This window comes from Podarcis raffonei, chromosome 9 (genome assembly GCF_027172205.1).
Source record: "Podarcis raffonei isolate rPodRaf1 chromosome 9, rPodRaf1.pri, whole genome shotgun sequence".
NCBI lineage: Eukaryota > Metazoa > Chordata > Lepidosauria > Squamata > Lacertidae > Podarcis > Podarcis raffonei.
In genome coordinates, this window is record NC_070610.1 from 8,366,077 (window position 1) to 8,389,127 (window position 23,051).

Here is a 23,051-nt window from a genome sequence, read left to right on the forward strand (position 1 = left end):
TTCTCAGCTGAACTCCAATATTGGAAGTTAACGTAGCTAAGGCAAAATTACTTGCAGAGAAGATTCTGGAGAGGTTAATTGGTGGGCAGGCTTATGAAGGAGTCTGCCACACCCTTCCTGATGTCTTTTTCATTTTAAGCCCTCCATTCTTCTCTGTGATTAGGGTAGATTGTGTTCACACACACAAAGTTGCTACTATCACATTTAGGTGGGCTGCATCCTCTTACCACAAATCTCCAAAAATTAACAAAAGTCCCACCTACCTGGTTACTGATTAACAGCAACTAGCGCACACAAAGGAGAGTGACCAATGGATATTCAGCTCAAATTGTTCCTAGACAAATGTGAGCCATTTCCATAAAATCTGCAAGGTCTTTTCTACCTGAGCACAACACTTTAAAAAACTGTCTGATGTTTGTCAGATTGGTACATTTCAAAGAAGCTTTGTAATGTATACCAGAATTTGCCAAAGAGTAAAGATAGCATTCCAGACAGATCACAGTTAAGAGCTACCTTTATTATGCACTATAAATTCTGAACCTGTTTCACATAATCAAAGTACTGACTCCATCTGCTGGTTAAGAAAAACACCTACATAGGCAATGATGACCAAAAACAAGATTAACACGAGCATACCCTATGCCTGTACAGTAGTACCTTGGTTTACAACCATAATCCGTTCCGGAGGTCCAGTTGTAAACCAAAACAGATTGTAACCCAAGGTGCACTTTTGCCAATGCCCCCCCCAAATGGGTTGTAATAAAAAAAAAGGGACACACACTTCCGGGTTTGACGTGGTTGTAATCCAAAATGGTTGTAATCCAAAGCGGTTGCAAACCCAAGGTACCACTGTATGGAAAAAGCTTCAGGATCATACTTCACGGGATAAGCCCAGTGGTTCTCAAGCTTTTCTCAGGGCCACACTTTCAGAATAAAAATTTGACTGCGCCACTTTGAAATTTTTTATCATTAAAAATACATTGAAAAACAGTAAGAAACAACTCCTGGCAGTACTCGATTTTATAATACTGCTCCGTATCTTCTTATGCAGATTATGTTCTTATGCAGCTACATAAGAACAGAAATCATTTCCAAAATATAAATGAGCCTCTTAAATATGTATGCAAACTCAATAAGAGGTGTGAGCTTGTTTTTGCCGAGTAATCTCATTTATATTATGTCTAATTTATGACAAACGCTCATCTCCCTCATGACACAAAGAAGACTTTCTCTTTTCTGAACTTTCATATTTGTCAGAAGAAAATCCTTGTTCACAAGAATAAGTCGTAGAACAGCCAATGCTCTTGAAGAGAGGAGTGGATACTGCTTCTGTTGTTTATCCATATTACACAGAAATGTTTAAATGTTTATTTGATTGTCCTGCCACACTTGCCATCCTCTCCTGCCATACCCTTTTTGAACCACTGAATTATCCTATGTCAAACAATTATCCTATGAAGAGTTGTTCTCAAAATTCTGCAATACTGCACATCCTAAAACTAATTCTGAAACATGCCTTCCACTGAACGTACCTAGGGTCAACAGAAGTGTTTCCTGCTTTGCTTGTATGTGTCAATAAATACTGTACACACAAAGGATGCCTCACTTGGCAGCACTCCAAGTATAATAGCTGGATCAGGAGTTGTAAAGGTAAAGGGACCCCTGACCATTAGGTCCAGTCATGGCCGACTCTGGGGTTGCGGCGCTCATCTCAATTTATTGGTCGAGGGAGCCAGCGTACAGCTTCCGGGTCTTGTGGCCAGCATGACTAAGCCTCTTCTGGCGAACCAGAGCAGCGCACGGAAATGCCGTTTACCTTCCCGCTGGAGCGGTACCTATTTATCTACTTGCACTTTGATGTGCTTTCGAACTGCTAGGTTGGCAGGAGCAGGGACCGAGAAACAGGAGCTCACCCCGTCGCGGGGATTCGAACCGCCAACCTTCTGATCGGCAAGTCCTAGGCTCTGTGGTTTAACCCACAGCGCCACCCGCGTCCCAATGGGAGTTGTAGTCCAATAATATTTGTAGGGCACCACATTGGCTTCCCCTTACCCAGATGATTCACAAATTGGGTGGGATTTCACGTTACACTCTTCCAATTGTTCCTTCATTTATGCTAAAAAAACCGCACCCTCCTTCCCGTCATCTCTTCTCAGGGTTCTCCTGACTCTCCAGGAGCACATTTGGGGAAGCGCAAGAAGGAAGGAGACAAGCCCCACTGCACCAGCAGGAACCCTTGCGCTGGCTTAGTGGAATCCAGGCCACTGTTTTCAGTTATAACCTAAGTTTTTAAGAGCACTCCAAAAAATGTAGTATGTGAATGAGACCCATTTGGAAATGCAGGCATCACTCAGATGCACTTAAGAGAGCCAAGCTACTTCAAAGCATGCATTTTGTGTCAAAAGCATTATTTAAAAGAAGCTAAACTTCCGTAATGTGTTTGCTTGTAGCTTGATCAACAGCAAAAACTACATGCGCACAGATAGCACAACAGCATGCTAAGAAAAAAAAATCAACACCAACCTCATCCTTAGGCCTCGGTGAGAGCTGTCTCAAAACAAACAAGGCGAAATCAGAAATGGGAAGACGATTAATAAGATTTCAAAACACTTTCCCTAAAGAAATTTATCTTAAAATTGAATGGGTGAGGTACTTTTCATGAGATATTTTAGTATCTATTGTTTTCATTCATCCCTGTATCTTAGCATGCACATTACTGACTTTATGTTTGTGTACGTGAGAGAGGGGGAGAAAGTAAAAGTCACATCTGGGCAGTGTAAACCATGGTTTACAAATCCAGAAATGTATGCTCCAACCCACAAACCCTTCTTTTCATACCAGTTTTGGCATTTCATCCCTGTTTTAGATTAAGCCAGACTTCCCTCCTTTGTCCAAACCAAGGAACTCTGTCTTAATTCCTGTTTATACACCCAGATAATCCTGATCCCACCTTATTATCCTGGTTATTAACAGTTATTAAGCCAAGCTGAGACTTTATTATGCAGTAAAGCAAGGACTGCAGTATGAAGAACACTTGATATGCCCTGCACATCATTTTTTAAATTAAAACTGCTTTAGATACGGCTTATATCTGAACTATGTCTTGAATACAGAGGTGCTCATGTGCGAATTGCAGGCAAGATGGTCCTTCAATTACTGAGGGCTTCCTCCTTCTATAGCAGCCCCCTTTGTCATGTCCAGTACTGGTCTCAGGGGGGCAAAACCCTCATGAGTGGCCTTTCATGGACAAAGGGGACTGTAGCGGGGAAAAGAGGGTAAAAAAGCCCTATTAAGTGAGCAGAGTTCCATGTGCACAGTGATATTTATCTTCCATGAGTAGCTAATAAGGAATATTTTGAAACAAACCCATAGCATTCACAAAGTTTACTACTCACACACAAAAATGCTATTAGTCCTCCTTCCTGCAATTGTTTGTGGCTCATGTGAAAGAAAAAAAAGAATCTAAAAATTTCCTGCCTGGTCTCTGGAGTTGATTTTTCACTTGCCACAGTTAACTTGACTAGTGGCCATTTGCAAGCCTAGGATAACAATTCATTTGACAGCTCCTATTCATGGAAATTTGACTATTAAGATTTTCAGCGAAATAGGGAAAATTGCATGGCGTCTCTTAAAATTGACCAGACAATCTCATTTTAGATTTAATGTGAAAATGTACTCCAACTTAACAATTCATTTCATTATCCCTGGGTCTACTTTGGTCAGGAAATAATTGAATACAACCCAGCAAAATTTATGAACAGAAGTGTGATGTTAATAATGTGATGTTGGCTTTTTAACAACATGACATACAAGTTTACAATTTATGCGGAGAAATCATTTTAGCTGACAATTTAGAAGAAAAATCAGGATAGATACTCACCATGAAGGAGTCTCATGTGACATCATATTCCATCCTATAAAGGAAGTGAAAGTGCTCTTCCCTTCAGTCTGATTTACAAGAAATAAAAGAGAAAGAGAGAGAAAGAAGGTTGTAATGTTGCTACACTAGGTACGTTGACCATCACGGAAAAGAGGGAAAGTGATTGAAAACTTTATTTTCCCTCATGTAGCACATACAGATTGAAGCAGGAAAAGAGTGTTATTCTCTTTGAGATGAATGGAATGAATCATATCTGCCTAATTAAGAATTTTGGGATAATCAAGAATTTAACTCAGCAAAAAGGAATTAGATCAAATCTGCTATTGTCAAACTTCCAATATGAGACAAAAGAAAAAAGAAACAGAGAAGAAAGCCTGTATTTCTAAAAAGCTGGTATTACTATTTCATGGAATTAAATTCATTGATGGTGTACATATTATCTACCAAAAGACTGAAAGCCCTATGGTCTCATATAAGGGGAATACAACAGTACATATATTTATTTGTTAGTGAACACAAATTGATCCACAAAATGAGTTACATGAATTTATGCCTTTGGGATCACACTGCAAACTTGGCAGAACATGTAGTCACAAATTACTTAAAATGTGATAAGTCTGAAACAACAGGGAAGGAAATCTTAATGGAGGAGAAAGTATGTATTTCTCCAAAAGGAATAAAAGATATGGCGGTGGAAATCCACCATTTTCTGGTTACCAACAAAGGTTAAATTTGTGGCAGAAGTTATTGCTGTATTTAGTAGAATGTGCCCTGGACAGAGATAAATTTACCTTTGACAAAACTGCCGTAATCTGTGCTGAGCCCATCACATAGGGCACAACATAAATATTTAAGTTGTGAACAAAGCTTTGCTTAAAAGATCACCTTCTAGGAGGAAGGCTACCCCAAGCTTGATTTAATGCTGAAGCCCTACATCAGCTGTGGGAGTGATGCAGTAACACCTAACTTGGCTTTTCTTGCATGACTGTTGTTCTTTTGGGCAATGTTCCAAGTGCTACCTTGGGCCCCAGGCTTTGCTACACCCGGATCTGCTATCTGGACCAGCAATGAGTGACATAGCCTCATTTGGCTTGCAGAAGTTGGGTGTACTGAGGCAGCGCGACTGACATTCTGAAACTGTTCACCTGGAAATACTCCGGATTCTCAGGCACCAGAAGATACCAGTAAGTCTTCATTGCATGACTACAGAAGTACAAATCTTAATACATTTTTTTTAAGTAATTAACCCTATTAGCTAAACATCTTGCTCAAACAATCCAAAATTAATCTGGCAGTCTTTGAAAGAACCCGCCCCCCTAAGATGCACAAGTACAAAAGACCAGGAAATAATCTTAGCTATGAAGAAATCGCCTTATTCTGTTTTTATCTAGTCCAAGAGTCTGGATGCAGAAACACAGCTATATGCAATATTTGCACTTTACATGAATCATGAGAACGTGGATGAGGATTAACCTCACAAAAGAAAAGGACCGCTATACTTTCAGAGCAATAAAGAATGGGGGAATAGAATCCCTTTTAAATAATTTCTAAGAGACTAGAATAAATGGAGTGTAAATAAAGGGTGGAGATATAGGATATTTAGTCTTTCTGCTGAGATCTTGAAAAAAAAACCAGAAGGAAGGAAGGAGCACTTTTTGTTTTTACATAGAATGGAATATGATGTTGTGTCTATAGGAAGTCCTTTAAAACAGCTCAAACAAACCAATGCCCACATAATACTGGAATATGATCTTAAATCTAATTATTTCAGTACTTTATTCCGCAGAATGTCATTTGTTAACAGGCCTACATATATTTTTCTACAGAAGTATTTTCACTGTTAAAAACATGCAATAATCAAGAAACTTGAAAACAGCCATTTTTTAACCATGGAAGACAAAATTTATAGTGCACTGTAGAATTAAGTGCTGAATAAAATGACCCAATTAAAGGATTTATTAAACAAGTTGCAAATTATACAGCATCAAAAATGTATTTGCAGCACAGTTCAAAAGGGACATTTCATTCTAAAAAAAGGAGCACATAACCTGATTCTTTGCACTGACAAAGTCAATGGGGAACCGATACCAATTTTGATGTTTCTGGATTGTACTCAAGCCTTTCAAAGAAGCTGGATATGCTGAAGTCTTAGCTTCTGACTTCAGTAACAGGTTTTTTCCAGTCCCTTACAACTGGTCTTAACAACAACAGCAACAATAAAACTAACTAACTAATAAGTGAGTACAGGCACACCAGACATGGGATACATGGTACATTCCCAATTGTATCATGAAGAATTTGAATGTTTATCGGTAAGACGATTAATTTACTAAGTGGGCAATATATGGTATGTTCTTTCTACAGACAGGACAGTTAATAAGATGGCCAGCACATCTCACAATGTTTTCAAGTTGGCTTGTTTCAAAGAAACTATAGTTAAAATTAACTATCATTTGATCATGTCTGGATGAGTTGACAAGCTGTTGTTAAGCAGAAACTATTACTACTTACCTTGTCAGAGGAGGTGTGAGTATATGAGCCTGAGGCTTATAACAACTCACTCACATCGCTCTGCATTATGATTTAGCCTAATGTTAAATAAATATTGCTACCAGTATTTAGAGGTATTTGAATGGGTTTATTTTATAATCCTATTATTCTACATTATCAGAGATGCTAAATGATCCTTGGAACTAAGAGGGCTATCCTGCAGCATTCTCCTGAATGGTTTTTGACAAAAATTACCCTGCAGGAATTTAAATAATGGGATAAAATTCATAAGCTTTAACACTTACATTTAAATAAAGAGTATATACCAGAGTAACATCCTGAGGTCCAGCACCGAGAGCCTTCTGGCGGTTCCCTCACTGTGAGAAGCCAAGTTACAGGGAACCAGGCAGAGGGCCTTCTCGGTAGTGGCGCCCGCCCTGTGGAACACCCTCCCACCAGATGTCAAAGAGAACAACAACTAGACTTTTAGAAGACATCTGAAGGCAGCCCTGTTTAGAGAAGCTTTTAATGCTTGATGGACTATTGCATTTTAATATTTTGTTGGAAGCTGCCCAGAGTGGCTGGGGAAACCCAGCCAGATGGGCGGGGTATTAATAATAATAATAATAATAATAATAATAATAATAATAATAATCCTCCACCTGCAAGCTACAAATTCGGTAGCTAAAAAAGAAGAAGACATGGGCAGTATTCAACAATGTATTTCAATTAGCACAAGGATTTCTGTTGGTGCACTGAAACTTCCCCTTCCTCTCTGATCTCCATGTGCCCCTGTGCCCTCTGCAGATCTGTTTCAGAGGGTTGGGAGAACCCACAGAACAGATTTGGAGGGTGTGCAGTGAGCATGAGGAGAGAGAGGGAGGGAGAGAGTTGTGTTGTGCAGCAAAGAGTTCTTGCACTAACAGAACTACTTTGTTATGTATTTTGGTCCTTTTAGGAAAATCATTATAACTTAGTAAAACAAAAGCTAGAAAATAAGGTTCCTGGCATGCCCTTAACACCAAATTCTGGGAGAGCACGTAGAATTTTTGAACTCACTGCTATTCAAAACCACAACTGGGTGAGGCTCAAAAATGAATGTCAAGTGTTAGGATTATTTTTTGTTTGCTTTTCAGCATGAAACTGTTTGCAATTTCAAACCAGCTCAAGCCTTAAGACTGACAAAGTTAAATAGGCCAATTAAAGTATATTTAGATCAACTAAGTAAGAGAAATAAAGGAACTTACCGCAAGCCATAACAAGGTAATGTGATGAACCTGAACATTGCCAGAAAAACTCTCAATGGGAGGAGTGTGAACACATAGAGAAAAGCATCGAGGCACAAAAAAATCCCAAAAATCATCAACTAGAGAGTAAAAGGAAAGAGAAATCAGAGTAAAAACAGTTACTTTAAAGATTTCCATGCTGATCAGCATCACAATTCTAAGTCTATAAAATCACCCTTACCTTTACCCAAAATAATACACAGAAAGCACTTACACACCAAAGACCTTATTAAAACTGCCACAAATACAGAATGCAGAAATCCTCACAAAACCAACATCAGCCAACAAAAGAATAACCTAGATCTTTCTAAAGGTTTGGAAGAACAACTATTTTTTCACAATTTCCCTAAACCTAAATGTGTGACACCATGCCAGTAAAGTAGTGGTCATGATGTTATGAGATTGAAGCACTATTTGTTTAGTTTGGGAAACTTTATGGAACAATACACTGTGCACTTGGAAAGTGTTCAAGAAAATGTCTGCACTGTAAGAATCAGTCAAAGTTTGCAAACGTTCATGGCTCAATGAGTCCAATCTTTCCTCAATAGATGACCTATTCTTGGACACAATTTTAGATAATCAGCCCTGACCTTCCTTTCACATCATGGTGACTACAGTCTATCTGAAGTAGAGACAGGCAGCTTTTGCAGAAGTTATTTTAATTTTGAAAGTTGCCCCTCACATGGAACACTCTATGAAAAAATGTTCAGCTTTGCATACACTTGTATTTTTCAGTTTGTGAATTAGGGAATCCTGGGATTTCTCAATGAGAAATAAAAGAAATCAAATATAGCTTTTCCGCTGTTGACATCCCATACAAGCCATCCATATATTAGGCACCTTCCTAGGTTGATACACGTTCTTAGTTGATGCAGAGTAACAATGAGGTCTAAGGGGCCTGGCCAATGTCCCATGTGAACTGAAGGTGTGTTTTAGCCTGGAACATATGGCAAAACCATTTGTATTAAATAGATGAGGAAAATATTTCCTGAAGATAAAGAGGGTGAAAATAATTAGTTTATGGTTCACGTGTTATATGTTAACTATATATAGCATGGAATTGTGTACAGTACTGTTAAATCATCTTTAAAATGACTTCTGAGTTATCACTTTAAAAGGTTTTTTAGAAATCCAGTAAGACTGATTAAATTAGATAAACATATTAATACTTAATTCCAATGTGTAAAAGTTATATTTGAAAAAAGAATCCCACCAATGTATTCCTATTTTATTCCCACCAGCCAATATTAAGTTCAAGTCTCACAGTTTCAGTGAGAGAACTAAGTAGATTCTTAGGGGACATTTTGTAGTCTGCTTTGGAGTCTTCAAAGAAGCTCACCACACTGAAAAGATGTAATAGTTCAGGGAGCTCAGCTTGTCAGATAAAACTATCTGCCCCCCAATGTACTTTATGGGGATTCTCTCAAGTGTTTGGGGGAGATTCGGGGGGGGGGGGAGCCCTGTCAAGCGAATGGAAACTCCTTATTCAGGCTTCTGCTAGTGGGACTCCCTACTTGAATCCTGCCAACCTTTAACAACTTTATAGTTTAATAATAATAAATTTTATTTATACCCCACCATCCCCAGCCAAGACCGGGCTCAGGGCGGCTAACACCGGATATAAAGCAACTGATTGAAATACAACTTAAAATACAAAATTAAAATACAACATTAAAATGCAGCCTCATTTCAGCAGAATAAAGCACACATGAAAAACCCCCACAAACTTCTTGAAGCAGGAAAATAGGAAGGTGCCTTAAACAGAGTCAGACCATTGGTTCATCTTGCTCAGCATCTAACTCTAGCATTTCAGAAAGGATGATGCAGGATGTAAGTGTTGTCATTTTACTCGGCATCTTTTAGAATAGAAATGATGTTTATAGCACCTACATAAGGTTTACCCATGGAAATAAGTTTATAGATAAACCATTTACGAAGGGGTTCCCATTCATGTGTCTCGTAGCCTGAAACACGATCCACTCATAATGACCGGCATCTGCTGGTTTTTTTGCCAGAGGAAAGCCACTTTTAAAATTGAGCTACTGCTTTTCTCTTTGGCAGTGGGACTGCTGCAGAGAAAACAACAAGTGAAGCTCTGGCTGCACATGCCGTTCTCTTCAGTCCACACACCCTTTGGACACAAGCCTACACATTCAATTATGGTATCACCATACAGAAGACAAAGTGATGCTTTTGGACTCCATACCTAAGACACAGCCCTCAGACCGTGTACAGGGGAAAAAGCAATTTTTAAAATGATTTTTTGTAGTTTAAAACCTATTCAAAAGTGCATGTTTAGAAAGTTCTGTTATGTTTTTAATAAAATCAGAATTTGAATTTATCAGCACAAGTAGAACACTGAGAAAGTAGTTTACCTTTTCCAGCTCTCTTGGTATTCGCATGCACGTGTACACTCGTTCCCTCCTTTCTGTGTACTTCGCTTCATTATGCTCCAGGAAGTAACCCCTTGTAAGCTCTGCATTGATGAACCTCAATAGTGAAAGATCTGCAATAGAAGAGGTGAAATTTGTTTTAAAGCAAGTAGTACTTCAATAATAATAACTTTAATTTTTTAGGCTAAAAATATTTGTTTTCCAAGTTCAATACATGTATTCGAAGAGTGGATGGGTTTAAATTAAGGCGGTTTAAATCAACGTATTACCTATGACCACACAGTATATTTTCAATGTTGTTGCTTTCCACTTCACATCTGCTCCTTTTTCTCTCACACTTGAGCCCAAAATCCTGCTCAAAGCCCAGACGCAGAGTAAGCCAGAAATCAAAATGTTTTCTCATTGCAGCCCATGCAGTTAAGAGACAACTAGGGATGAAGATTTTACAGAACTGATCAGCTGTCAACTATGGTTTGGTAGTCAACTGCAAATGCCTCAGATGTAATGACAGACTATGGTTTGCCCAAATCAGGAAGTCAGAGAGGAAATTTGGACATGTGAAGATATGAAAGAAAAGGGGAGAACACCAGCATGATGATGGCCAAAACTTGGTTCAGAATTACAGTACAGTCCATACATAATACCAAACCATGGTTGCTCTCAATTTGTTATTCAATTTTAAGACGTGATTAAATGTAGCTTTAACATTCTTGTATTTAGATTTAACTTTAATTACTTTCCACCCACCCACTTCAAACATCTACCCATGTTATGAGCATCTTTTAAAGTGATTTTAGCTTTATTTTTTCATACAGATAGAATCAGAGAATAAAAAAAATGTAGAAATGGAAGGGACCCCAAGATCAAAACCCTGTAATGCAAGAATAGACAACATATCCTGCAATCTCTTTTGGAAATGGGAGATCTAGTGTTTACACAGAGCTGTTTAAATAAGAACGGCATCCACATTTAATTCAGTGGATTAAAATTACCCATTTATGTTTTTCTTGACATGTTCAGGAAGAAAATACCCCAAAGCCTCACATGAACTCCAGAACAAATTTAGAGTTCCAAATCCATCTACCCATTCCACATAACACAATGACCTAATGCCTAGTTAATGTGTAGCTGAAATGCAGACTTCGCAATTCATATTACACTCACTACACCTTACCATCCTATAGAGAGCAGCATAATAAAGGAGTGGCAGTTTTAGCATTCTGCAAAATGCTACTCCCAGTTTGAAAGTTTATATATATAAACGTGTGTGTGTGTGTGTATATATATACACACATATATATACATACACGTGATAGATTTGTTTATTTCTATCTGGTCATCAGACTCATTATTATTATTATTATTATTATTATTATTATTATTATTTGATACCCCGCCCATCTGGCTGGGTTTCCCCAGCCACTCTGGGCGCCTTCCAACCGAATATTAAAAACAATACAGAGTCAGACATTAAAAACTTCATCAAAAACAAAACTTTAACAGTACAAAAGGAGCCAATTAAAAGCTATAAAAATCTCTTCTTGCTTAGATACCAGAATTTGTCTTCTGATCCACTTATGTTATTTTGAGGAATGGGTTTAGTGTATCCTGAGATACTATTAGAAAAACTACAGTGTATCATGTCATTATCTCTACAGAAAGAGGCCTGGTGAATAGAAAGTGGTAAGGATGACATAGGCCAACTGAGGCAGGGCTTGTGTCACCCTCCCAAACCCTGGAGATGACAATGCAGTCATTCCATACCTCCTTCCATTGACTTTGCACCATTTCCTTGTGCGTGCACCCCAGTCTTAGATGTCCCTGCTATGTCAGCTTGACCATACTATTGATTGTTGTCTGCTCCAAAGGCACCCCTAAGACACACCTGAGCTCACCTGGACTGTACCTCTGTCTTTCTGTCACGTGTCTTTTGGCTCCTGTACCTTATCCACTTCATGCCAATGACTTGGGCTTCCGTCCTGTGACCACTCACATCTGAAATGATGGGCAAGAGCTGCCTATCAGCTAACAGTCAATGTTAGCATTGAAAGCAGCTCAGCTATTTCAAAGTTTGCACTGTTTTACGAGAATTTGTAAGGCTTCAGAGATCACCTCTCTGGCATTGTCACTATGCCAATTTTGATAAACTCACACAGAAATTCAGGGCAATCGCCACACAAAGTGAAAACTGCTGCAGCTACATTCATGTTTATTGCCTTGGGCATTCATGTTTATTGCCCCAAGGCTGCAGAATGATATCTCCTCTAAGGTGCATTATTTGTCCACTCTGTTTCCCAGAAGAAGGCAAAGCACATCTATTTCAGCTTGTCTTTTGCTTGACTGGTTATTCTTTTGGGGGTTTTAGACTGTTTGTTGTTTTTAATCCACTGCAGGTTTTGTATTCTGCTGAACCCTGGAAAAGTGGATAGAAATTGTGCTTAATAAATATAATAGAACCACTGGAATCTTGAACTCTTTGTTTCAGAAGATACAGGGGAAAGTTGCACCAGTTCACCCATTTTTATGTTTATTAAAAATATAAACTACCAACTAGTAATTGCACTAACGCTTTATCCTCTTTGGTGGAAAAATATATGAAAAGTTCTCAAGATGACAGGCTCAAATCTAATTAAACTGTATTTACCTGATCCCAGAGAGCTCAGCAACTGTTGGCTCAATCCATTATAGACTATTTATTACTCCCTAGCTCAGTTTCTGCTGCATGAGCCAAGAGCTATGCTCAGGAAGCACAGATCCTGCCATGTCATCTGCCTAGTAAACAAAATCGCTGCTTGTTCTGAACCTAAATTTTTAAAACAAGATTTAAAGAACAGAACTAACCTTTACAACCAAAAGCCACTGAAGTTCAACTGTGAAATCATTAGGTCAAGCACAAGTCAGGTAACCACAAACATACAAAAAATATTGGAGTGGGGAATCACTTTCTCTACTGTTAACTCTACAATGGGAACAAAACTGTTATTTGCAGAGAAAGAACCTACTATCTGACAAGTAAGGAACTTAAATGCATAACCAAAATCTCCGAATATAAAGGTTCCAATTTTGGTTAAGTAACTTGTGTATTCTGGAACGTTTACAAAGTACAGCCAGCTTCAAATATTTGCACATGTATATGAACTGCAGCTTTTCCAAACAAAAGAAACAGGTATGATGCAATAAAGAAGGTTGGCTGCACAAGCCACAAGTTGCATAAAGACAATAAACTGAACCATAACTTGGTGGATTGTAAGCCACAAATGAGATCTCATTTCCTTGAATGAAGCTCTTTATGCAGGACGAGAAGAAAATGAGATCTCATTATTTCTTGTTTTGATCAAACCTTAGTTTCTTATTACATCTGAACACACAAACTCTGGTTTGAGCTATCCCTTCAAGTCACAATCAAACCATGCTTTGCAATGCAGACTTGAAGCTCCAGAAGAGAGGAGGCAGGGATTGAGATGATTGCTTATTTGGGATATTCCAGAGAAAGATGGAAGACGTTCATCTGAATGAAGCCTCTACTTGACTGTGACCAAATAATAGGCAACCAACTGACCAGCTAATTGGTCAGCATTACAATCCCACCAAGAATTTACCCTGAAACCAGACAAGATGGGAGATGATGTTGGCAATCAAGCTGGGCTCTCTCTGAGGCTTTGCTTGTTATTGAAGTTTCTCTTGTTCTATTGGACCAAACACAATGTGGGAGTAGGGGGTAGGCCTGGGTGATATATTGATATATCGCCCAGCAGTTGTATGAGGGGCAGATCGCGATGACAGCTTCACTTGGTGGTATATTGCAGGTGAAACCGCCGTCTTCTGAGTCCCTCTGCTGCCGAGGCAGAAACAAGCTGAAGCCGGGTGCTGGAGGCAGAGGGACTCAAGAGCGGCGACAGTTTCACCAATATACCACTGAGTGAAACCACCATAGCAGTCTGCCCTCATACCAGCAGAGCGCAAAACAAGCTGCACCGGCAAGGCACGATACAGCTTGTTCCTCCCTCTGCTTCTTTAAACTGCTCAGCTGAGGAGCTCATGGCTGCCCTTGCCTCAGCCAAGCAGTTTTACAGAGCCCCCAACCCGCCACTGGCTCACACTCCCCAGCTGAGAGAGCCCTGATCTGGCTGCTGTTTGCACGAGAGAGTGGTATCAGGATCACGGCTCCTCAGCTGAGGAGGTGTGGGCTCCGTCACACTTCTCCCTTGCACCCCCACAAAAGAGAAGGTTAAAGGAGACCCCAACTCGCCTCCAGGTCGTGTGAGGCAGGCTCATGCACTTGCCTCATCCGCAGCAGCCTTGGCATGGGGTTGGGCAGGCTCAGCCAGGTGGTGCGAGGGCTCTCTGACGCTGCTGCATGTGCAGCCCCGCCTTGTGGACTTTCCCTGGGAGGGTGGGCTGCATCTTTCCTCCGGGGTGAGCAACCACCCTAGGAGGAAAGAGGCAGACACAGGTGAAGGTGACACCTGGTCCGTCTTTGGGTAGTGGGGGCCGAGTGAGCAAGGTAGCTTGCCCACTGCCCACACTGGCGAAGGGAGCCTCAGGAAGGAACCCCAAGGTCCTTTCTGTCCCCCAGCTGAGCAACAGGCTGGGGCCAGCTGCATTGGCCCCAGCCCATGAGGCCCTGGTGTGAAAGTGCCTCAGCTCTCACAGTGAGAGTTGAGGTAGTTTCACCCTGTGCCTCACTGGCTGGGGCCAATGCAGCTTGTTTCAACATCACAGTTTATCCTGAATAAAGTGTCAACCATTAAAATGAGTGTTTTACCAAGAATGCTTTCTATTTCAATCAGCTCCCGTGATTGGCGAGGTGGAATGCTTCTTGAAATGGTAAAAGGATATTTTGATATATATCTTGGCAAGGGGAAAAAACAAGAATAAAATATAAGATACTGATAGATGCTAAAGAAAGAGAAGCTTCCCCCCTGCCAGATCTGAGACTTTATTATGAGGCATCCTGCCTATGTTGGTTAAAGGAGTGGTTGTCATTAAAGAATTCACACATTTTAGACTTAGAAGGGCATGACATTAAGTTTGGTTGGCATGCATATCTGTGGTATGAAAAGTTGAAAATACATAGAGGTTTCACAAATCATATTATTGGAGGGGGGGAATGATTATAAGTATAAAAATTTGTTGGAATGGAAAACACCACTTTGGCTCTCGCCTTTAGAAGCCACAGAGGTGTATAGGAAGGAAAAGTGGGCAACTTAAAGAAGCTTAATAACAGAGGAGGGTGGCAAGTTTAAGTTAAAAAAGTTTGAAGAATTACCAGGAATGTTAACAACTTGGTTACAATATCAACGTTAAATGAAGTGTTTAAAATGGATTAAAAGCTGGGTTTTTGTGACTCAAAACCTCTCAGTTAGAGAGACACCTGCTAAATAAAGTGATGTCAAAAATGATCATCCTTTGTTTACCATTCTAATAGTATCTTCTACAAGTGAAATCTTCAATGATACATTGGGAAATCTACATAGGACATAATATAGAAATGTCGGCATGGAATGTAGATTTAAAATTTACTGCATGTTATGGGCTAAAGGAAATTTATTTGAAAATGATTTATAGATGGTTTAACTTGGAAATCTAGTAAAAGTATTATAAATATAAGCAACCGCAGAAAGAGGAAGAGGGAGACTGAAATAAGAGATTGGAATTTGATGTTGAAAATGTTTTCTTTTCTTTCGTTTGTTTGCTGCAAAATTAAAAATAAACTTTTTAAAAAAACATCGCGGTTTATTGCCAAACCACGATGTTTGGCTGGTGATAAATCACAATGTTGAAAATCCAACATCACCCACCCTACTGTGGGGGAGGCCTCTACTAAAAAGAAAAAGAAAAAAGGTGGTTGCTCTTTTCTATTAATTAGAGATTTCCCTTTAAATCAATTTGGAAGCTGCGGCTCACGCAGAACATCATGGCACTGTTGACCGCTAACAAGGAGAAGCATGCACATGTTTAACTAGTCTTCAGCCACTGCCCTGGTCACCAGTCAGTTTCTGGGTCAAATTCAACATGTTGCTTTAAACTTTAAAGCCCTGGGTGGTGTGAAGGTGTCAGATAGCACCTCTATGTTAGCCTGTCAAGATGAAGGTCCTGCTCAAGTTATCATCATTAAGGGAACTGAAGACATCAACAGGGTCAAGCCCTTCTTAGGAGTAGCCTTAAAAATTCAAAACAAGCGAACATGAGAAGTTGTCATTTGATATTGGTCATTCACAAAGCTGTGCAAGGCCCATCTACCTAAATACAACTCCGGCAAATGAAAGCTGGTCTAGTTTTTTTTTTGCCTGGTGCACATCTAGAAGTCAAATGACATAACTATATTTTCAAATAAGTCTGCAACTAAGATGACTGTTGCACTATTGTATCAAGGTTGTCCATGATTTTTGTCTTTTGCTACTGTTGAAGAAATTAATAAATAATACATTTTTTTTAAAAAAAGAAGTGTGGTTAAAGATATTTTTAAAAAAATATTAACGAATCTAAGAAAAGATCTGTAGGATCAGACCAAAGCCCTACCTAGCCGAACATCTTGTTCCCCACAGTAGCAAGCCAGATGCTCCTGGGAAGACGGACACAAGGACAAAATGCTGTTTTCCCCCTGCAATTGATATTCAGAGACCTCCAGTCCTTGAAGTAGTATATAGCCATCATAACTAGTAGCCTCAACCTCCATGAATTTCTCTATTTCCCCTGGCTATCACTACATCTTCTGGTAGCAAATTCCATAGTTTAACTTTGCACCATGTGAAGAAGTATTTCCTTTTGCCTGTCTGAATCTCAAAAAAAATCAGTTTCACTGGATGGCACTAGGTTCTAGTATGAGCCAGTGTGGTGTAGTGGTTAAGAGTGGTAGACTCGTAATCTGGGGAACCGGGTTCGCGTCTCCGCTCCTCCACATGCAGCTGCTGGGTGACCTTGGGCCAGTCACGCTTCTCTGAAGTCTCTCAGCCTCACTCACCTCACAGAGTGTTTGTTGTGGGGGAGGAAGGGAAAGGAGAATGTTAGCCGCTTTGAGACTCCTTCGGGTAGTGATAAAGCGGGATATCAAATCCAAACTCTTCAGTATTAAGACAGGAAGAAAAACATATCTAGTCACTTGTTTCATACCACTCATAATTTTATAAACCTCTATCTCTAACTAGGATTTAGTGCAGGGTCACCTCACCACTGGCCAGTTCCATGATAAATTGTTCTAGGCTTGGGCACTGTCATTTATGATATCTAGAAATTTATTTATCTTGACTGGAACATGCATTTACTCAATATGTATGAGGGAGACTAAAGCCACAGATTACTATCATGCTTTCCCTTCTGGATGCCAATATCGACCGGAACATTTTGGTAACGGAAAAGGGACCCCTGACCATTAGGTCCAGTCACGGACGACTCTGGGGTTGCGGCGCTCATCTCGCTTTACTGGCCGAGGGAGCTGGCATTTGTCCACGGACAGTTTTTCCCGGTCATGTGGCCACCATGACTAAGCCGCTTCTGGCAAACCAGAGCAGCGCACGGAAACGCCCTTTACCTTCCCGCCAGAGCGCTACCTATTTATCTACTTGCACTTTGATGTGCTTTCAAATGGCTAGGTTGGCAGGAGCTGGAACAGAGCAATGGGAGCTCACCCCGTCGTGGGGATTAGAACAGCCAACCTTCTGATCAGCAAGTACTAGGCTCTGTGGAGGCAATAATTTGTTTCCAGTACTAAATTACTTTTTGGATCCCATATTGTCACTCACAGCAATTCTGTAGAGGAGTCTGTCCTATCTGAAATATCGCCTCCAGTATGCTTTTCCTATAGAGTTTGGATGCAAAAACACCGTTATGCTCACTACAGGCAACCCCCTATTTACGTGGGGGTTACGTTCCAAGGCACTGTGCATGGCAGTGAAATCATGTATATCTGAAACACCACTGGAAAAACCTGCAAACACCCCATTCCGCCCCTTCCCTGTCACTTCTGGGTTTGGCGTGATGCACATATGCACAGTTGCACACATACTGAACACACATAAATGGGAGGTTGGTTCCTTCACAGGCAGAGACATAGGGAAAGTGTTCTAATGGCAATTTCTCTCTAGCTCCCTGTCATTTTCCCCCTATAATGTACACATTAGTTGTTCCAATACTTCTGGTACTCTAATGATTGTGATCCCATTTTCCTGGGACTGTTTTCCAACTGGACAAGGACAACAACAGCTGTGATGGAGATAAATGGCCAGTTTATGCCACATGTATTTTTAGTTGCCAGCATCATCTTTTTAGGCACCCAGGAAAACAGGTGTCTGGGGGTTTTCCAGCCCTGTTCAAAGCCATTTTAATGGGAAGTGCATTAAAGTGGCAACGCCTTTGGACTTACTGCTTTTGTGACCACAGGCAGTCAGAATATGTGTATTAAAGTATGTTAAAATGCATTAATAAAGTTACTTTTCCTATCAGAACTCAGCATCAAATTTCTACAGCTTAAGAGCATAACAGGGCCTATCCAAATGTTGTCATTTTAAGAATACACCCAAGATATGAGTACTTAAAAATGTAACAGGTTAACATTATAAACAGATGTATTGTAGAATCATAGATTGTAGACCATGAATTGCAGACCACAAGGGTCATGTACTCCAACCCCCTGCAATTCAGGAATCTTTTGCCCAATGTGGGGCTTGCTCAAACCCATAATTATGAGATTAAGAATCTCATGCTCTACCGACTGAGCTATCTCAACAGTTTGAAAATATACGTAGTATATAGGTACCCGTATCAGAGAGCAGGGATGGCTGCAATTTCCTTTTGAGGGTACACCTGGTGGCAAACCCAGACCTGCTTCTGTGTAATGTGTAAAGAAAGCAATTTCTTCTTCCAAAGCCAAGAACTGAACTTCCCTTATTTTATTAATTTGAATTAAACATTCTCCTTACTGAAAGTCTGTTATCATTTCCAAACTTTTAGACTGCCCAAAATATATTTTGTTGCAAAGCCGCAATCTGATAGCAATGAAAGAAAGATAATCAGTAATAGAGCATTCTAAACAAGGAAGCCTTATATACTGGATAGCTCAGTTGGTTAGAGTGTGGTCCTGACAATGCAGGTTCGATCCCAGTAATTGCAGATTGCAGGTTCGATCCTAGTAAGGGACAGGTGCATTTTCCTGCATTGCAAGGTGTTGGACTAGATCAGAGCTTTCCAAACTTTTCATGTTGGTAACACGCTTTTTAGACATGCATCATTTCATGACACAGTAATTCAATTTTACTATCAAGCCAGAGGTTAAACTAACCCCTTTCCAGCCCCAGGAGGAGCTTGGGGAGTGTTCACACGGCACACCTACACACTGCAGCTGACACACAAATGTGTTGCAACACACATTTTGGAAAACTCTGGACTAGATGACCCTCAGGGTCCCATCCAACTCTATGATTCTATGAGAACATAGAATCATAACAAATATAACCTCTTAATAACATTTCTTTGAATTGAAATAAAGCTGCAGTCCTAAACTCAGTTATCTGGAAGTAAGCCCCTATGAATTAAATAGGACTGAATTCTGAGCGGAATTTTTAGGCTTGTAATTCTCTGTAAAATTAACAGGTGTAAAACGCAAAGAACACAGTGGGACTTACCGTATTTTTCCGTGTAGAAGACGCCCCCATGTATAAGACACCCTCTATTTTGGGGGACTCCAAATTAAGAAAACATCCCTCAGCACTACCCATGTATAAGATGACCCCCAATTTCAAACCTAATTTTTTGGTAAAAAAACCCTAGTCTTATACACAGAAAAATACGGTACTTTCAAAGAAATATGCTGATGATTTTACAGTGGATCACTAGCCTGCAAGGGTTATATGAGAATTATCTGAGATACTAATGTGTTTAAAAACTCAAAAGTAGAATTTGCAGAATTGCAAAATGGTTTCTGTATTTTATTCAAAGCTGTGCAAATAAGTGTTTAGCATATCCTGAAAATCAACTGAGTTGTATCCCAACTCAGGGTAGCATACATGGACACTAAGCAACATTAAATCATGGACACTAAGCAACATTAAATCATGGATATGAGAATCTACAATATAGATCAAGCTATAATTGTCTGCTTCCCCAACCCCTTGGTGCCATAACTACACTCACAACCATGATCCTCCTATTTTCTATCTTTGACTAGAAGTGGCACACCTCTCAATACAGGCTTCAATGAGCCAATGTGTCTGGCTATTAACCAGCAGGTTGGTGTTTTGAGAGCCTACCCAGGGATGGCTGTGGGCAGTATTGCAGAGGGTTGGACTAGATGACCCTCGGGATCCCTTCCAACTCTACAATTCTGTGATTCTATGTTCACTTTCACCACACTTTCCAATTTTATGAAATCACAGTTTGTCAGTTCAGACAGCAAACTGGTATGATCAAACCAGTAAGCATCCTACTTTTATTAAGTGAAGTGCTCAAGGGTAGGAAGTGGCAAACTAAGCAAACTAGTAAAAGATAGAAGGATGTAAAGCACGTTTGTTAATTATTTCAGTAACAATTTGCTTTGCTGACCACTAAGTTCTTATTAACAGGCTTCCAAGATTATATTCAACAAAGCTAATAAAAACCATTTTGCCATCAGATACACCTTGTATATTTATTTTAATGACGTTTGATACCATTAATCATTCGCCTGAACCAGTTTTGTGCAATGGGCACTGTTGACACTGTTTTGCAGTGGTTCCAGTCCTATCCCTGGGGTCAGTTTCAAATGACAGCATTGGATTATTATCTCCACCCCGTGTAAGCAGTGTTAGAAAATGGGATCGAAAAGCTATTCGCCATATGGTTCCTGGTTCCTTGGCACAAAACAGAATGCCTAGTCAGCTCCCCCCCCCCCCCAAATGCAGCAGCACTTTCTATTTATTTTTTTCAAAATTCATGAATATACAATTCACATCAGTGGCACATTGTTAATAGCAATTATTGGACACAACAAATATAAATGGGGCTCAGCCCCTGCAGTTTTGGCCAAAACAATAGAGCCAGTGGTTAAGAGCGGTAGACTCGTAATTTGGGGAACCGGATTCGTGTCTCCGCTCCTCCACATGCAGCTGCTGGGTGACCTTGGGCTAGTCACACTTCTCTGAAGTCTCTCAGCCCCACTCACCTCACAGAGTGTGTTGTGGGGGAGGAAGGGAAAGGAGAATGTTAGCCGCTTTGAGACGCCTTCGGGTAGTGATAAAGCGGGATATCAAATCCAAACTCTTCCTTCTTCTTTGAAAAAATTCTATTTACGAAAACCTGCTTGTATATAATTTTTTTATGTCAGGACATCACACAGCATTGCATGTGGGTGCCCTCAATCCTCTGACTGCGTGTGGGTGCCCCTGATGTAAAGCCATTGGAGCTGTCATTAGGAAATTTGGGGAGAAGTGTAATCAGTACATTAATGCAGTCAACTCTATTTCTCTGTAATATTTGACTCAGAACAGGCCACATTAGCCCTGAACCAGTGCTTGGACTCTGTGATGGGCTGGAAGAAGGCCAACAAACTGACACTAAATTCCAACAAGACAGAAGCACTGTGGTTGGGTAGGTCACAAGTTCAGAAAATTGGTCATTTGTCTGTTGCGGTTGCACTCCCCATGAAGGAGCACATTCCTAGTCTGGGGGTTGGATCCATCTTTGATGACTTCATGATCTTCGGGTTTACCAGCTCTGGCCATTTCTAGGCCAGGATAGCCTGAGAACTGCCACCCATGTACTGGTCCTCCAGAATCATCCAATTGCAGAGTTGGAAGGGATCTTGAGGATCATGTGGTCCAACCTTGTGCAATGCAGTATTATATAGCTGTCCCATATGGGGATCAAACCTGTGACCTTGGTTTTATCAGCATCATGTTCTAACCAACTGAACTATCCAGTGGTCACCAATGGATTACTATTATGTGTTGTACGTGGGACTGCCCTTGAGGTTGACCTGGAAAAGCTGCAGCTAGTGTAGAATGAGGCAGCTCAACTGCTCAGAGGGGCAGAATTCTGCTGTTGAAAGAAGAAGAAGAGTTTGGATTTGATATCACGCTTTATCACTACCCGAAGGAATCTCAAAGCGGCTAACATTCTCCTTTCCCTTCCTCTCCCACCACAAACACTCTGTGAGGTGAGTGGGGTTGAGAGACTTCAGAGAAGTGTGACTAGCCCAAGGTCACCCAGCAGATGCATGTGGAGGAGCGGAGACGCAAACCCGGTTCACCAGATTACGAGTCTACCGCTCTTAACCACTACACCACACTGCACCAATTGCAGTGGCTGCTAATTAGCTACTAGGCCAAGTTCAAGATACACAAAGCCCTATAAAGATTGGGGCCAGGGTTCCAAAAAGATAATCAAATCCTTTACATGCCCAACCAATCATTGCACACTGCAGGAGAAGGCATCCTGTTCACAACATCTTACCAGGAGAGCTATTCCACAGCATGTTGAAATTGAGCCTTTATTATGACAGCAGCTACCTTTCAGAACTCCTTCCTGTTATGCCTGAGACAGGTGACATCTCTGTGATCTCTCCAATGTCTGTTGAAGACTTTCCTCTTTCAGTAAGCCCTTTAAGTGGAGATTCAACCTCCCCACTCCACCCCATCCCAGTTAGTACCTGTACTGAATGGAAATGGTCTTTAGATATGTAAATGTTTTTATATAAATGTTTTATACATTTGTTGTATTGTGAAATTCCTTTGAGATGCTTTATAGTGATTCACAGATGAAATAAATAATGTAAGAGCTCCCTGTTATTATAAATCTTAAATCAATGTTCATTGTAATGATAGACCTTAAAAGGTGACATGTCATGCTAGATTACAGTGGAGTAACATTAACAAGCCAGGACAAACATTGAGTTCACACTCTCCACCCTTCTCTCCTTCTCCTGTATAGCCAGGGATAAGAGTTCGTATGTTCAAATCATGGTATGCAGTTTCATTCGTACCCAGTGTTTGAAACTCCCATTATTCCAGGCACATTTTGTGACAGAGAATT

At 40.3% G+C, this 23,051-nt stretch overlaps 1 protein-coding gene and 1 long non-coding RNA gene across 4 annotated transcripts in view; one reads left to right on the forward strand and one right to left on the reverse strand.

Moving 5' to 3' along the window:
- The window catches only part of TAPT1 (transmembrane anterior posterior transformation 1), a 52,648-nt gene that overhangs the window by 26,074 nt on the left and 3,523 nt on the right, over positions 1–23,051 (reverse strand). Inside the window, exons 1-4 of one of the 3 annotated variants that reach the window (XM_053402733.1) lie at positions 22,473–22,509; positions 10,032–10,162; positions 7,618–7,736; positions 2,524–2,547 (exon numbers count right to left, since the gene is read on the reverse strand). In XM_053402733.1, coding sequence (XP_053258708.1) covers positions 2,524–2,547; positions 7,618–7,736; positions 10,032–10,162; positions 22,473–22,494 — 296 coding nt within the window. In that variant the 5' untranslated portion in view covers positions 22,495–22,509. Of the gene's footprint in view, positions 1–2,523; positions 2,548–7,617; positions 7,737–10,031; positions 10,163–22,472; positions 22,510–23,051 lie in introns of those variants that run through there. The other 2 variants (XM_053402730.1, XM_053402731.1) reach the window with 2 other exon arrangements.
- LOC128420806 (uncharacterized) overlaps positions 1–23,051 on the forward strand; it is a 55,615-nt gene that overhangs the window by 7,137 nt on the left and 25,427 nt on the right. The window lies entirely within an intron of this gene.